The sequence below is a fragment of the Petromyzon marinus genome, chromosome 32 (genome assembly GCF_048934315.1).
Source record: "Petromyzon marinus isolate PM22_M1 ecotype Great Lakes invasive population chromosome 32, UKy_Petmar_22M1.pri1.0, whole genome shotgun sequence".
NCBI classification, from domain to species: Eukaryota; Metazoa; Chordata; class Hyperoartia; order Petromyzontiformes; family Petromyzontidae; genus Petromyzon; species Petromyzon marinus.
The window spans coordinates 6519106-6536292 of NC_133698.1; the positions used below are offsets into that span (position 1 = coordinate 6519106).

General features: G+C 49.0%; 1 protein-coding gene across 1 annotated transcript in view; it reads right to left on the bottom strand.

Annotated features, from left to right (window-relative positions):
• The window catches only part of LOC116948106 (homeobox protein PKNOX2-like), a 134750-nt gene that overhangs the window by 42869 nt on the left and 74694 nt on the right, over positions 1 to 17187 (bottom strand). Inside the window, exons 3-5 of the mRNA XM_032964458.2 lie at positions 5845 to 5966; positions 3163 to 3322; positions 241 to 462 (exon numbers count right to left, since the gene is read on the bottom strand). Coding sequence (XP_032820349.2) covers positions 241 to 462; positions 3163 to 3322; positions 5845 to 5966 — 504 coding nt within the window. The remainder of the gene's footprint in view (positions 1 to 240; positions 463 to 3162; positions 3323 to 5844; positions 5967 to 17187) is intronic.

The window sequence follows — 17187 nt, forward strand, 5'->3', positions numbered from 1 at the left end:
TGAGTGAGGCGGTGAGCCCAATCTTCTCCCCTTGTCCGTGGAGTTTCTGTGGCCCCCTCCCCTTGTTACGGTTTGTTATTTGTACCGGGCTCTTGTTAAGTAAATTTTTTTATAAAAAAATAATTATTTGTTTTTTTTAGTATATCGTGCCCTATGCTACGGGGACGTCTTAAAAGCGTCGATTCAAACAAAAAAACAAAAAAACCACGCGCGCAGGCTTCCGAGCCGTGAGATCCTCACCTGGGCCCGGTCCTGACGCACGTCGTTGCCAGGCGAGTGCAGGGCGTAGAAGGCCTGCTCCAGCTGCGAGCTGGCGGGCCCCGCGTCGCCCCGCAGGAGGTTGTCGGAGCTGAGCTTGCCGCGCAGGCAGGCGATGTACCGCTCGCAGAAATCCTGGCACAGCTCACGCACCTTCTCCAGCTCCAGCAGGTGGATGCGGAGCACCTGCACGGCCTTGAGCATCTGAGGCGCCACGCACGCACAGGGATGTCACGCGAAAAGGCGACGTTGTTGCACGGATGGGTGTGCGCCTAGAACGTCTTTCGCACTGTACGTAGCAAGCCGTGCTAATCAGAGGGTACAGGTCCGCGGTAGTTTTATGGTCGGGGGACGATGCTGCCATTTTCCTAGTGTGATTCGCCGCAATACACTGCGCGCCGGTGTGTTACGTTCGCAACAAAATTTTTCAATAAATGCAGCATGTGCCAAGCCTCGCGTGTGGAACCCAACACGCAGAAACCTGAGCTGAAGGATGTGTAACCAGGACCCGGCGGCGTTAAGGTGGGACATAGGTAGGGCTTAGGTGTGTTCAAGCCTCTGTGAGTGGAGCACTTTCTAGAACCAACTGCATTTTGTACTCTGTGGTTATATACACACAGATAGTTGGTGCAAGTGCTGTTAGCGAGCAACCATGAAGGCCTGCATGGTACACAGGGGGTGGGGGGGGGGGGGGGCTAGCGGCATGCCCGACCGTCTTTGTCTCCGCAGTGGCGATGTTTACACACCGCACCAGGTACTCATCTGAGGCTGAGTCGACCTACGGGAGAGACCCACGACCAGTGCACATGATCATCGCTGGTGATGGCCGTGAGCAGGAATCGACTCGGGTCGCCGGGTTCGCATCGCAGCACGCTAACCGTTTGCACTACCACTCCCCCTTACACACACGCACTCTCTCACACAATAAAATGCCACACATTAGGAGAGAAAGCGCTTACTTTTTTTCCGTGAACCGTTGCTCACGGAACAGCATGGGAGAATAAATCCGCCACAGGTGCACACGTACCTGCCCACATCGCCGCCCGAATAGCCGGGCCGCGTAATTGTGGACTGGTGACACGCTCACATTATGCTCTCTTACGCAGAGCCGTCAATTATGATAACTGGGGTCATGCCGTCTCCATGGTTACACAACGTTACCCTGGTGGGGGGGGGGGGGGTCAAGCCCTCTCTGTCATTACACGTGGCCCCTGCCGTCGCAAAGGGGCCCGGCGCAACCAATTTTGCCGGCTGGAGGAAATACGGCGCCAATAATTAGGCTTCCAGCATCACCTACATCATTATTATTATTATACACGTTTTCATGAATGTCCTATAGGCCCCGGTGAGGATTTAAATTTCCGTGAGGCCCCCTGTGTAGTTTGCAGTCGGTGCAGCCCTCCGCCTTGCCACAGACCTCGACATTCTGTTGCAATTCAAACGGGGGGGGGGGGGGGGGCGGGGGGTGGAGGTAAGGGGAGGCTGGGGTTGGGATTTTTGGTTCTGGTTTTGGAACGCGTCGACTGCGGTTGTACGACGGCGGAAGCCGTGATTTGATTTTAATTGGCTTTGTTAAAATAAATGCAAACTAATTTGGAGCGTAAGTTTATGGGGAGTATCTGGAAATGAAGTTGAAATCTTAAATGGTTTTATTTCAATTTCATGAAAAAAAATTACTTTTCTTTTCATGAATTACCACCACACATTTTTTAAACACTCCGAAAATATGCGCTCGTAATATTTCGAGGAGTAGTGAACGCAGCCTTGCGCACTGGCAAGCCACGGACTTGTCGTTTCAAAAGGGCATCTTAGCCGATGTACAGTATGCATATCGTGGAAGAATGCAAAGTATTAACTACAACGATGCCCATAGTTTGGCACTGGACACTTCAGGATGGAATAACTTAATTAGCATTCAATAAATCATGATGGCCTGCTCACTAGAGGCACCTAATGAGATGAGATTGGAGGATGAGAAAGACGATTGGTGCCCAATTACTGCCTTGCCAACGAAAATTAATGGCAAAAATAAAAGGGCAAATATATTACACCTTACATAGCGTGTTTCAACATCACCCGTGCTCAATCCACTGCTGGATGAATGCCTCCCCATAGCAATTAGGTTGTTTTTCTTAAATTGTATTTATTCCAATTCTGCTACTGAGATGAGACTCCACTTGAAAATCTTACAGAGTCAGTGCGTCAACCAGCATGTCAGAGAAAAGGGGTTTTTCATCACGGGACAATGTGGAGGGGAGTCACAACAGAGGTTGGTTGCCCTCTGCAGAAACTGGACCCACCATGGAAACGTGAAATTCCGCCTTCGGCTGCAAGCTTTCAGAACGTGGATGATCAACTTTTTACTTTCTTTAAAGCCGAAGGAGTCACAGAAAGATTTGCATACGCCACCAAAAAACGACAGTAAGATGGACTCGCACAAAGAGTCTAAAGAACATTACAAGTGGGGACGACAGCTGCCCCCAGTGCTTATTTGAGGTGGCACACACTTTGACCTTGGACTTTTGAATTGACTCCACTCATCAGTCGGGCGCCACGGTGGCGAGATGTTAACCACCTCGCTTTGTATACAGAACGTCACACTTCATTGAGCCATCATTTTTGTCGAGGTCACTTCAGTGAGCCTTACCTGCGGTAAAATAACAAAAGTTAAAATGTTAAATCTTGACTTAAAGCTTTCGTCACTGCAGGAATTCATATTCTTTGGGTCTTTCGTAGATAGAACAAAATAATAAAAATAATAACAATATCACGACGTTTCGATCGCAACACAAGCAATCGTCATCAGGTGAAAAAAGAGGGGGCGGCGCAGCCAATGTTAATGTTGTTTTGTTTGTTTCAGTCACGGAACCGCGAGTTCCCAAGCAGCAGCACCCGGGCCCCTACCAGGCTGTCCGTGTCTCCGTTGCCACTGAAGAGCTCGCTCTGCGTGCCCAGCATGGCCTGGATTTCGGCGGAGAGGCCGGCCGACGTGATGCCCTCGGCCCCCTGCGTGGCTTCCTCGCAGCGCAGCATCATGAGCCGCAGCAGCGGGAAGAGAGGGTGGCTGGAGTGGGGGGGGGGGGGTCACGGAGACACAGCCACTCGATCGCTGCATCAATCGTCCTTCCGTCAATTCGTCTGTCGATCTACTCAAGTATCATTCGGTGTATCTAGCCATCAAGTCTGTCTGCAGTATCTATCGATGTGTCAGTCTTTCTGCAGTGACTGACGAGACTACATCTCTAATTTTATATTGATAGAGGGCAGCCTTCACCCCAACAAGGCACTTTATATAGTTTGAAAAAATGGTGAACGAATATAATATTTTTCGTTTAGATGACAGGGGCGTGCAAAGATTGAGGAATGAGCGGCCGCCAATACAAAAATAATTTAAACATTAGTCTCACGGTCTCGGACTCCATTCTTGCCTTCCTCTCTCCCCATATCATCTCACTCTACATCTCACTCGACGTTTCTATATCTCACTCTCATCTTACTCTACTTCGCACCACACAAACTCTGCTCCGACAATCAAGACTTTCCGCCGATGCCCACCGTCAACCTTTGCCCAGTGGGAGGTCGCTCATTTTCCTCTGCTGCCCCCATACAGTCTGAAACTCCCTTCCCCCAGCCGTCCGTGCTGTGAGCTCCCTGCCCCTGTTCAGGTCGAGGCTCAGTGTGAATCCAGGTCTCTCTTAAAATAACTGTGGCCTCAATAGGCTACTTACCTGGTCATAAATAAAAGTCATCTCTCCGCTTTTGTGAAATAATTCCATCAAGATATTTTTAAATAGATTAATTAATTGGATAATCCCGTGAGATAATTCATCTTGTTATGTCAGGGTGTCCACGATGTCACGTGACACAGCAAACACTCAATGACACATATTACAAACATTTTAAAATCCACAACACACGCAGTACAGATGTGTACGATGTCAAATACGTGTATGCAGTGACAAGCGCAGCACCAAGACAAGGCAAGGCAGTGCGCATCGACATCACACAGCATTCACACAAATCGTTATTATTATTACTATGCCTGGTTACCCAGGAAAGCCTCACCGGGTCTCAAGAGGGCCCTGCCAAGTTTTTGCATTAGGGGGCAACGTTGCTCTGTGTAATCCCAATTGAGTAAATTGCAGGTAATTTTTCAGCATTGGGATGTTTAACCAATACCAGTTTAGTTTCTTTTTGTAATTTTAACCATGGAAGGAAACCGGATAACCCAGGGCAGGAGTCGGCGAATCTGCGATTCCGGAGCTCAATGCGGCTCTTTAAAGACTGCTTCGCGACGTCGTTTATTCAGGCCCACAGGTCTCGTGTTCACCCCACAATGCATCGCTGCGGCTCTTGAAATACTGAGGGTTTTGTTTACCGAATTCGAACGCGCGAAAAAAATGGCTCTTCCTGTTAATTTGGTTTGCACGACCCCTGCGCCGGGGTAAACCGACGCAGAACAGGTGGAGAGCGTACAGACTGCCCGAGTCGTCAACCCAACCCAGGCACGTCTTGCTGTGAGAGGCACGAGTTGGTACAACCGCGCCTCCCTGCCGCCCTCCGAGATCCCTTAAAGTGACCGCTGGCCCACGCAGGAGAGGGCGGCACGTTCCCACCTGCTCTGCACGTGACGGTCACATTCGTTGCATGGACAGTCAAAGTCACGTGTTTAATTCCTATCGGGATGGAATTAGCCAAATAAACTGCATAAGCAAATATAATGTCAGGAGTTATTTTTTACGAGCAGTCGTTGGGTGACGAGGTCTGAGTCCATCAACTCGCTGCACTTGAGAACAGAGTTTCAGAATCGGAATGTTTATTTATACTGGAGAAATCCGATGGGCTACAATAAGCTATCTTTCACAGATGTACAGTAATCGCAGGCGCCTTGGCTGTCTTGGACCTGTTCTTGTCTCTGTATACACATATCACAGGCGGCTGAAACCTGAATTGAAACTCAGGATCTCAGTGGTGCCATCTCTGTGTATAATTGGAGAACCATGAGCAATCCCCCACAGGGACCGTGGGCTTACGGCTCGCAATGGCCAGGTCACAAATGGCAGGAGATTCATCACGTCTCAAAGTTAGCCACTTTGGACCTCCTATCACATTTGCAAGACGCATCTTTAATTGAACTGCGTGTGGTTCTTAGCGGTCACGACCTCAGTTTGTCAACATTAATTAGACATTAATTGAATTATTCACATTAAAACAGCTGCACATGACCCTTACTATCTATGGGACCGGCTCTAACCCTCCTTCTTTAAGGAATCAATAGGGTGTTTTGCTTCAAATGAATTATTGATTTTTGTGGAATATTACAATCTTTTAAACGTGCAGCAAGGGCTGCGATTGTAATGGAAGACATTACCGCACACACCACGGTAACACCTTCCACAAATGGTGCCACCGCATCTATTTATATCAAGGTGAATTACGAGGTGAGTAACAGTGTCCGACCTATCGATCAAAAAAAACCGTACAGCTGAACCTTGACCTGAGGACCTGACCTCGACAGATTAAGCGACTGTTCTCATCTGCAGAGTCAGGAAATCTCGTGGAGCTTCATCGCCACTCGCCGGTTACCTGTAAATTGAGTTCTTGTCTGCGTCCATCTGAGCTTTTGGGTCCAAAGGCTTGGCAGAGTCCTCGCTCCTGCCCAACATCAAAGGCGCGTCACTCGCCGACTCCTCCATTCGCGTTGCGTCCTGCCACGCAGCGGGCCAATGGGAGGGCATCAAGCGGGGGCAACCACAGCTCACCATCACTGCTCATTCCAAGGCGAGTAAGATGGCAACACCATGGCGAGATGTTAACTGCCTCGCCTGGTATGCAGGAGTTCGTGGGTTCGATACCAACCCCGATGCCTGCTGTATATTTGGAGTTTGCATGTGACTCTCCCTGTGGTCACGTGGACTTTTCGCCGGGTCCTCCAGTTTTCCCCTCCGCATTTAGAATCGGCGTTGCGTTTAGAGTATTTGCCTGCTATAAATTTCTACGTTATAAACCACCTGGCTGTCATTACATGTGGCCAAGAGGCTTCTGAAGAATAGCAATAAGCTCGGTGGGCCTTATCTGGAAAAATAAAAAAAATTAGTTTGGTTTAACTTCAGTGGTGGCCAATACGCCAAGCACTGTGATCCATTGTGGTGGATCATCTCAACGGGTACCACGATCCACCAGAAAGCTACGACCAAAATTAGCCCGGATTGAACCCTATAGTGCCCATGGCACGCTACTTGTTCAATGAAATTATTTTTCTTTTACAAAAAACGTTTTCCCCCTCCTGCTCTGCCACACAATGCACGGCGTTATGTAACAAACATGCAATTGAAGCGTGTGACGCAGAAACCTGCAGTCACTTTTGACAAGTCTTGAAACCTGCTAACGAGTTGCCCATGAACAATCTGTAATAATTTTTAAAAATACTCATTAATTGCAAACACGTGTCCTTTGTTTGCGTTCCTTAAAATTTTTTTTTCTGAATGCGAAAATAACAAAGTGAAAGAACATCAGGGATGCATCGTGTTTTATTGACATTCAGTGCATCATTAGCTCGGCCTGACTTAGGCTTCACCCTGTGCATGATTAACTCTTTCCCATTCCGTACACGTACGTACACGTACGTCATCATAACGGAATCGGAAGAACAAATAAAATGAAACAACTTTATTGGGACGTCTTCAGGTCCCTCAAGGCCACGCGAGAGAGGGTGCGGCACAATTTGACACCAGCTATCACCGTGCTGGTCGTGCTGCTACGGTTCTCTGCGGTGAGTGCAACGTCTTTAAAAACAATGGTGCTATGCCTCTCTGAATAAAATTTACCGAAAGAACCAAGAATATACATTACACGAACCAATTGCGCATTCCGAGATTCAGCGGCGAACGGGACACCCACCCTGCAACTTGCAGACGTCTCGGAACGGGGAAGGGTTAATTAGGCCCGGGAGCAGGCCCGACCATGTGCATGACTAGCGAGGCCCGACACGAAGGCTCGACCACTCATGACCGACTAGGCCCTTGCACAGGTCACGACTAGGCCCCCAGATACAGCACACCTCCTTCCCCACTCACTAACAAAGGTCTACTCGGCCTTGCGTTGTGAATGTTCTTCTGTTCTACATACTTCAAATTGTCATTATCAAATTCAGCAAATAATTAACATTTTGGCTTTAGCAACTCTAGGTTTATGTTGTACAAAACAGATATGTGATTTGAGGTACAGATGACAATGGATAATGCAAATATCTGAGCTCCACGATACACACATCTCACCGCTCGGCACATTACACGACTCCGAGCTGTGAGTCACATGTCCAGGTGGACAGCGATCCACGCGTTGGCCACCAGTCTTATGCCGTATCGACTGGCATAGCCAAGATATGGGCTGGCACGAGGCTCACTCAGCACAGGTGGTTTTCCACTGGCTATTTGCTGTGCTCAGCCAAAAATCTAAACCATGATAGCTGTATCTGGCTTGGCGCCAAGCAAGGTTAAGGGGCCAGGTTAAAAAAAAATTGTAATTACCTGCAACGTCAAACGGTGTACTTGAACGAGAGATGCCGAAATTGTACTTCATCACGTGCAACATTATAGTAGCACGGCTTCGGTTCTGAAGTGGAAAAAAACAACCTGGTGCATTCTGAGACATTTTGTGCTGGCTTAATCAACATGGCCCTGGCACGCCTTGGTTGCCGTGGAAAGAGGCGTTCCAGGTTTGATCCGGCCTCAAGTCTGTGGTACATTCGAATAGCGAGCCAAAGGGATTGGTGTGTCGCTACCACATTATAAATCTGGCGGGCATGCCCTAAGCGTGACTGAAGTCTTCTTGAAATCTCAGTTCCAATGTTGGGATATCCCGTCGGATTCTCTGCGGCTTTGTAAGTGATGCTCATAACATCGCGCCGACATCAGAGCTCAGGTACAAACACAGCTTCGCACGTGCAGCGAGCTTGATAATCTCAGCCCAGCCTCTGATGAATGCACAGCGCCCTCGGCTGCTCCCAGATTCAAAGGGGTCATTAATCTGTGTCAGATTCCCAACAAGCCAAACGCTCACGTGCGCAGATATAATTCAAGTTTTAATACAGTCCCAAATTTAATATTGCATTACGATCATTTACATTTGACATCAATGGAGGCTTTATTTTAACATTTATATAGTCCTGTAATGAAACTGATGGCACAAGCCTGGGATGTGAATTTCTCCAAGCGTCAACCATTGCTTAAGTCTCCGTGATAATTAGTCGAATGGAAATTTTCTACCTCTGTGGCTGCTCTGTGGCTTTTAAAAGAAGCGTCGCTTTACGTCTTTTCGCAACAGCAACTCCTTTTTTTCCATGGGCGGGAGAATTGTCTGCACGGAACAGTGCCACCTCGTGACACATCGGTGCAGGAAAGTGAAGGGGGAGAACGCCGGATGTAACCTCGGGCGCAGTCGGGAATTTGAGGAAAGGTTCCCGTTTTAAACCCTCGTGCCACACCTGGGATTCTACGAAGCCGACCCCCCCAGCGTTAAGACTTTTGAAGCGTTGTTCTGTGCGGCATAAGAGGGTACAAATTTCTCAACGCCCAGTGCTCCCTATTAACAAGTCAAGAAAGTGATTTGCTGCTAAAATGAGTACTGCATCGAGGTGGTGCTCAGCTCCAGCTTAGAGCCACTAGCAGAAGTTCCACGTTACCGTGACGGGAACATGTCTCTCCATCGGATGACAGGTTCACTTCTCCCCCAACAAAGTGGCGCTCATTTTAGGCATGAGTCAACTGCCACAAAAACCAGGACTCGAATTTCCAATGTCGTTTCCCCTTTCCCATTTAAAATATACACAGATTCGACCTTCAACGATCTATCCGATGCGTCACATTCATGAGGGTTTTTTTAGTTACCCACATTACACCCCACCACAGGCGAACCTGCTCAATTGCATCAGGAGCGGTCTCATGGAGCAGGTATGCGCAGAACGGTGACCCCGTGGATAGTAGGCTCCGGACTGCAACTCTTAGTGAGGCAATTGATTAATTGACGGGGCCAAACTGGCGCGTCTCACTTGTTCATTTAAACCAAGCCGCTGCGTTTATTTTCCAATCGCTGGGAGGTCTGCGCCGTCACCACGAATTAGACAGGCATCAGATCAACACGGCGACGTAACGTTAAAAAAGGACGACGGTTTTAGACGCCGGGGAAAGTTCGGGTGCTCGTGTATGCGCATGTGTGTGTGCATGTGCACGTGTGCGTGGAGAGCAGTGCTTCGGCCAGTCATCTCTTTCAGTCGACCCATGGCACTTGGTTCTGCCCTGTGACCTCCTGCCAGCGGGCGTTCGACACTTCACGTGGCCTTCACGTGCACATAGCCTGGCACACGGTGACGTCACCATCACTTTGCGGTGAATGGCGGTTGTTGTGGGGAGCAGTAGCCTAGCACTACGAAACTGGTGACCCGAGTTCGATTCCCGTTCACGGCCAACACCCAGTGACGATTATCTGAACCGGTCCTGGGGCTCTCCTAGGTCGATTCAGCCCCAAATGAGTGCTTGGTGCGGTGCGTAAAAACATCGCCACTAGGGAGACAAAGGCGGCTGGGAGTGGAGCTGGCCACCCAACAACCCCTCGTGCGCCGTTCCGGCCAACAAAGGTGCTTGCAAACAGTACTTGCCCCAACAGTATGTTAGGTCTATACGGGGGATCTTTGTTTTTGCGTGTACGACACACGACGTACATCTCGACAACACGTTCTACGTTCTCATTTGCAGCGCAGCGGTAGAGAAACGTGGCCATGAAAACTTAAAGGTGCGCCAAGAAGCATGGAGAGATGCACACATGCTTGGAATTACGTTGAGAGCCAGGAAGATGTCGATAATTATAAAACATGTGCAGGCTAATGGCTTCAATCAAACTGTTCATAAAGTAAGTGGGCTCGTGTGCACAAACTACATTTTTAAGTTATGCATTTTCTAATATCGTGAAAAACACCGTGCTGCATTTGCGCTACAACACGCATTATACTTAGCTAATGGATTTCTCATTTCATGTGTAGATTGAATGTCCACTTAAGTAGTCACATGCGTGCATTCGCGTGCGAGTTTTTAAAGCGTCGTTCGCATTAGGACGCCCGACGCGCCAGCATCAAACACGGAAGCAACACGGCGTTCGCGTCTGCGAATTCCGTTTGATGGCGCGTAAATATAATGACTCATTTCGCCGTGTCTCAAAAGTCGCCCGCAAATGGGAGCTTAATGGCGTAAATGAGGGGCGCTTAACACGCAACCAGTGACCTCAATGAATGGATGGGCCACGCCGGTTCACTCTCGCATGGCAGATTGATTACAGCTCACACACAATGGCGACGGTCAAATCTGCCGAAGGGGTAAAAACAAAACGAAAAACCAATGCGGCTTTGATCGCAGCCCCGCCACAGTCATTAGAACGCGGCGTTCCGAGCAAATCCCGTCAGCCCCACGGACGAAGGGGCCCGTCGTGAATGCAAAACCGCGGCCGGTGCATGGCTGGGCCTCACAGTTCAGCGCGCACCGCCAAAACATTCGATTCGGCAGGCAAATGGAAAGGTTTGCCCGCCTCGTGGTAGCGTGAAGCCGTGGCTGCGCTGGTGTCGCCGAGGTCCTGGGTTCGAATCGTGGCAGCCGCCCGTGATGAAACCGGAGCTCAAGGTTTGATGAGCCGATGGTTTCAGCCCGGTCTTCGATTATTGCGCAAAAACAAATCGTCGAGAGAAATGCGGTTCTGCAATTACTTTGGCTGAATTCCATCCCCGGGGAATGAAAACATTGGTTTAACCGTCGTGCAACGGGATCCTCACCCTTTTATAGGGCGGACTGGGTGGGAAAATGCTGCCCCCCTCTACTGTGTGTATGTGTGGACCAGAAGTCACAGAAAGGGAAACTCGGAGGCAGATCTAGGATATCCACTTCCGTGGGCTGTTTCCTCCAGCACGACGGGTCGCGCTCCTCTGCGAGAGAGTTTTCAAACGGATACTCCGCCTCGTGACGACGTGATGCCGATTAATAAGTAAAAACATTGCTCAACAGCGTGTAGGGGGGTGCCTGTAAAGTGGTAACTTTTTTCTCCCGAGCAGTCACACTCGCGAATCATCCAATTAAATCTTCTTGATTTTTTTTCTCCCCCCACCCCCCACATTGCATTTCGTTGCATGGCTTGTTACAAAATGTCTGCAGCGTGCACGTTGTTATGAACGCTGTTGGGTTCTTTGCACATCACTTCATAAAAAATAAATGTTTACATTTACGCTTTGCAGTGCGTATTGCTTGCGGCACGTGTTTACATACCCGTATATGAGCGCACGTATCACGACGAGGGGATTTATTTGATCGACTTGGACCAATATTTCGAAGAACAAAAGCGTTCGCCAAGAACACTGCCTCCAAAAGGAAAAATAAATGTGTGTGTATATACTGTGATAGGCGTCGTCTCAGACAGCAATTAAGACTGTGCTGAGTTTTTGTTATCTGTGCCTGTGCACCACTGCCAATGCAGCATCACAAATATGTATTTGAAATATTTCGCTTATATATAACTAGCTTTACCACCCGGCTTCGCCCGGACTTGGATTCACCACGCCCGGCCGCCTTTGTCTCCCCAGTGGCGATGTTCACACACCACACCAGTTACTCGTTTGATGAGGAGTCGACCTAGGGGAGGCCCAGGACCAGTTCAAATAATCGTCACTGGTGGTGGCCGTGAGCGGAAATCGAACACGGGTCACCGGGTTCGTAGCGCAGCGCGCTAACCACTACACTACAATGCGTTACGCTTCCACATGCGAGGGTCACATGACAGATTTGACGTCACAGCTCACTTGCCGTGCAAAAAAAACATACATTATTGAGCTCCCACCCCCCCCCCCCCAAAAAAAATGAGTATTTTTTATAATTTTTGCATGGTGTACATTTTGGAAAGTACCCACATGGAAAATTTCCAGTTTGTTGCATGTTGGGAAGTACGCTAAACATTTTGAGCAGACACACATTCACAACTTTGCCTTTTATATATATGGAGACTAATTCTATATTTTAAAGGGTTATGAAAAGTGATATATATAAAGAGATAAGCGACAGTATTTATTTCAATGGGAATGCACTGCGGGGGAAAGACGCTACTGGAAGAAGACGGCTGCAGAGTTGAGCTTCAGATAAATAGGTGCAAAAGCAACGGGCGTATCCCAATAAGTGTCGCTGAACAAAGAAACATACCTGGAGGTACGTAACTGGAAAGCGTGACTGACTGAATTCGTCTCGGGCAATTGTTAAACGGCAATCTGGGATGGATATGATGACGCGAAGAGGTAACAGCAATGTTAGAAAACGTTAATTTGATCCTGCAGGCAACATACCAATGGGCCTAAACAAGAACGGTTTCAATCAGTGCAGATTGCCTGCGATGGACACATAAATCATAAACGTGTACAGTACTCTGACACAAGTTTTTTTTTAAGCGCCCTGAAAACGATTGTTTAAGGACGCTTTATAAATTATCATTATTGTTAACACAAACTGAAAAGAACAAAGAAGCGTGGAGAGGTGCATGCTGGGAATTACACGGAGATACACGGGGAACACAAATGTCAATTTGCGACGACACATTCACTTCATTAGACCTCTTTTGCCAGTACCAAGGGACGGCTTTCTTTAAAGAAAGCTTTCTTTAAAGAAAGCCGTCCCTTGGTGTGGACCAATCAGTTTCAAGGACAATGCATTTATTATCATAGTATGTTTTTTGTTTGCATTTTGACTGCAGGTATTGTGGTTAATGCAGACATGAATCCTTGTAAAAAAAACGCTTCAGTTTTGTTGCCAGAAAAAAGGAGAAAAACCTTATTATTATTATGACATTCACTGTTTAGATGAGTGGGGCTTAGACGAGACGCGTCGCTGGGATGGGCGATGACTGATGTGAGAGGCTGGTGATGGAGTGGCATCCAAACGATGGAACACAACCGCGCGCAGAACGAACATATCAGGTCGAGCACGCAGGAGCGAGATGGATTGTGCTATTATTGCAAGACTGCGAGGATGGCGATAACGTGAGGAGGCTTATTGTATCCAGAAGAGGATCAATCATCGCTAATTATGATGATGATGAACATGCTCGTGGCATTTCACCACTTCATTTTCACGGCTAAAATCAGCGCGTTAACTCTTCACAAAGAATACTGCGCACACCCATCGACTAATAGCGATGGATCCGGTCACAGTGCCAGCCAGGACATCGAATCGAACCGGTGACCTCTGGATCGCTAGTCCGGCACGCTGAACCACGACACGGCGGGAGCACGCGTGCATCGTCCGAATCATCAGAAAATTTTCGGATTCCAGTGAACGCATGCCAACGTTGCGCCAACGTTGGCATGCGGTTGGAACCCTCTGCCCAGTGTTTGTCCCAGAGTTCACGTTTTACTGCGGGGAGGCTGTGCGTCGTCAGCCGCAGCCTTCTTTTCTCTCTCTCGATTTCTCTCTCCTCCTCGTGGAATTTCCATCCCAGGACCCGCACGGCTGTCACCGAAGCCCTCTGCGGCGCAAACCCACAATGCACCACGGCTCGCCAAGCCGTGCGCGGCCTTGGCTTGGTATCGGTTCAACAACCCGTGCAAAGCAATCATTCCCCAAACTTCAGCCTAATAGGGGGCCAGTGCTGGGGCTGATGAATTCACACCCCATTAATCAGCAGCTAATGGCTTATAGCAAGTCTTCTCCACTCTCCAAAACCGCCCATCACCCACCCTTCTCACGCCCCCTCCACCCACTCCGCCACCCCCTACCCACCCCACAACCCCAGTCTCGCTCTAATGAGCAGTGGAGGTGACTCGATCCACTTAGCCTCTTCTCTGCCACGACTGGAGACACCCGTGTACACACACACAGCGCGTGTACACACACACACACGCGCGTGTACACACACACACACACGCGTGTACACACACAAAGCGCGTGTACACACACACACAAAGCGCGTGTACACACACACACAAAGCGCGTGTACACACACACAGCGCGTGTACACACACACACGCGTGTGCACAAAGCGCGTGTACACACACACAGCGCGTGTACACACACAAAGCGCGTGTACACACACAGAAAGCGCGTGTACACACACAGAAAGCGCGTGTACACACACAGAAAGCGCGTGTACACACACACACACGCGTGTACACACACAGAAAGCGCGTGTACACACACAGAAAGCGCGTGTACACACACACACGCGCGTGTACACACGCGCGTGTGTGTGTGTACACGAGGCGTGTACCGGAGTGTACGCGAGCTCACAGACCATGGGCACACACACGGCAGCCGCACACTGCGCTAGTATTATTATTACTACTGTTGTTGTGTACTATGAACAGTGTGCAACAGAGACAGTGTCCAAAGTGATTTCCTGCTCAACGGAGCACTGAGGTGGTCACTCACCAACCTCCCCCGTTTACAGCCCCTGAGCCAATTAGTGGAAATTCCACATTTCGATGGCGGGGCAAGTCTCCCCCCCCCCCCCCCCCCCCTAGGCGGCAAGCACCGTTCATCTCCCCCACAAATTTGTACCGATTTTAATCAACGCCGGAAAAGGGTTGGGGGTGTGGGATGATGAGCCGAGTGAAACCACCACCACCACCACCCCCGCTCCCACCCCGTCGGGATTTTGAGTTCACGGACCTTCCTATTGCGTGCCGGTTTGCCCTGCGCGTATCCGGTGGTGCCCGTACGGATTAGGCGCACAGGTGCACAGGTGTGTGTGGTGGGGGGCGGCGGTGGTGGGGGGGGGGGGGGGGCGGCGGTGGTGGGGGGGGGGGCGGTGGTGTGGTGGGGGGCGGCGGTGTGGTGGGGGGCGGTGGTGTAGTGGTGAGCGCGCTGCGCTACGAACCTGGCGACCCGGGTTCGATTCCCGCTCACGGCCAACACCCAGTGACGATTATCTGAACCGGTCCTGGGCCTCCCCTAGGTCGACTCAGTCTCAAATGAGTACCAGGTGCGTGATGCGTAAACATCGCCGCTAGGGAGACAAAGGCGGCCGGGCGTGGTGCTGGCCACCCACCCCCTCGTGTGTGTCGTGCCGGCCTTTATAGGTGCTGCTCGCTAACAGCACTTGCCCCTACAGTCTGTGAAGGCTGTACGGGGGATCTTTGTGTGTGTGTGTGGTGGCGCTTACACAACGCTCAAGGGGGTCTCCCCTCCCCCCCCGTTTGGAACAACGTACACGCAATGTTGATTTGAAGCTTTCGTGACTGCAGTAATCCATACTATTTGTTAAAGTCACGTAGGTAGAAAAAATAATAGATCGCAACACAAGCAATCGTCATCAGGCGGGACTTCAGCAGTTTTTAATTCTTGCTGTTATTCCACCTGATGACGATTGCTTGTAGTTGCGATCGAAACGTCGTGATATTATTATTTTTTCTTCTTACCTACGTGACTTTACCGAAAGAACCAAAGAGTATGTTGAGGTTCGTGCTGCTGTCAAGCGAGGCACCGTAATGTGTCGGTTAGCGAGCCACAATGGAATTGCACGTGGACACTACCCTATGCGGCTTTCTGGCTCGATAATGAACTAACATTTTATTTCATGCTTTTTTGTGTGTGGACGAAACAGACCCCCCCCGCCCGCCCGACTCTATTTTCATTGTTTCCTGAATATATGAACCATGAGCCACCGGGACGGCACGTACCACGCACAAGTATGATGCAGTATAATTGCCAGCTCCCAATTAAAGCTGAGAATTAACGCAAATATATTGAGCCAGGCAACCAGTAATTGCATAAATCCCAGACAATTGAGAGATGACAACATTCAAACCAAACACAATTTCAGCCTTGAATGTGGAATTTGTTTTTCTTCAAAACTTTACTGAAATCATTAGCTAAAAACAGGAATTGATATTAATCCCAGTTAAATTCCTCCACAATTGGTTATCTGGTAACAACAACAAAATAAGTAATATTTTTAAAAAACTTTTTTTAAACATGTTTTCATGAAATGTACCGTACGAGTAATGGCAGAAGAACTCCACCACGACTCCAGGAAGTGGCCCTGAAGCTTGCCACAACGTAAGGGACCGTGGCCAATTACAGCCAACGTGAGTTGACAGTGGACAATTAGACCCAAGCCGAAACATAAGATGTAAAAAATAATATTTAAGATTATATATATTTTTTATGATAGAATATAGTATTGTCATCAGTATGGCATAAGTATACCAAGTTTGCAGTCGATACCACATTGGCAAGTGGGTTAAAATTGAGTTACAAGATTTGAGGATACAACAACAACAGACAGAGTGAGTTCAATATAAAAGCGTGCAATAATAATAAAGAACACGCGACTGTGGGAGGCTGCATCACCGACTGAGGTTCATACAGATCCACCCACACACAACCACAGCGCTCACAGCACCGACAACTCCAGCACCCAGGGCTTCGTGTGTCCCCTCGACATTGTCTCGAATGCTGCAAGTCTGGCTTGCAGTAGAGAGATTATGTGAACATTATTAATTGCCCGATAACGCACTGATAAACAGAGAGGATCACAGAGCTTTGGCAAACGTTGGCGGCGCTGGATCAACGCGTGGGTGCCTTCCCCACTCGCCTGTGGTTCCTCCTCGGGACTCAAGTCATCCTCTCTCAACGAGAGTTAGCGGACGCTGTGCGCGTTACAAGATAACCATTATTATCGGCATAAGGCACTACCACTAGAGATCAAAGTATGCTTATCCATAATAACCTTACATCATTATTACTGTGACGTGTATATTCCCAAGCATGATCCTCAGGGGGCGTGTGCTTACCTTGAGAGCTATTCATGGCGTTGTCTCGCACACCACCGCACACACCCAACAGAGTATCAGGAGAACAGAATACGGCAGCGTGATGGTTGTTCGTATGGCCAAAACATTTGCCTGAACAG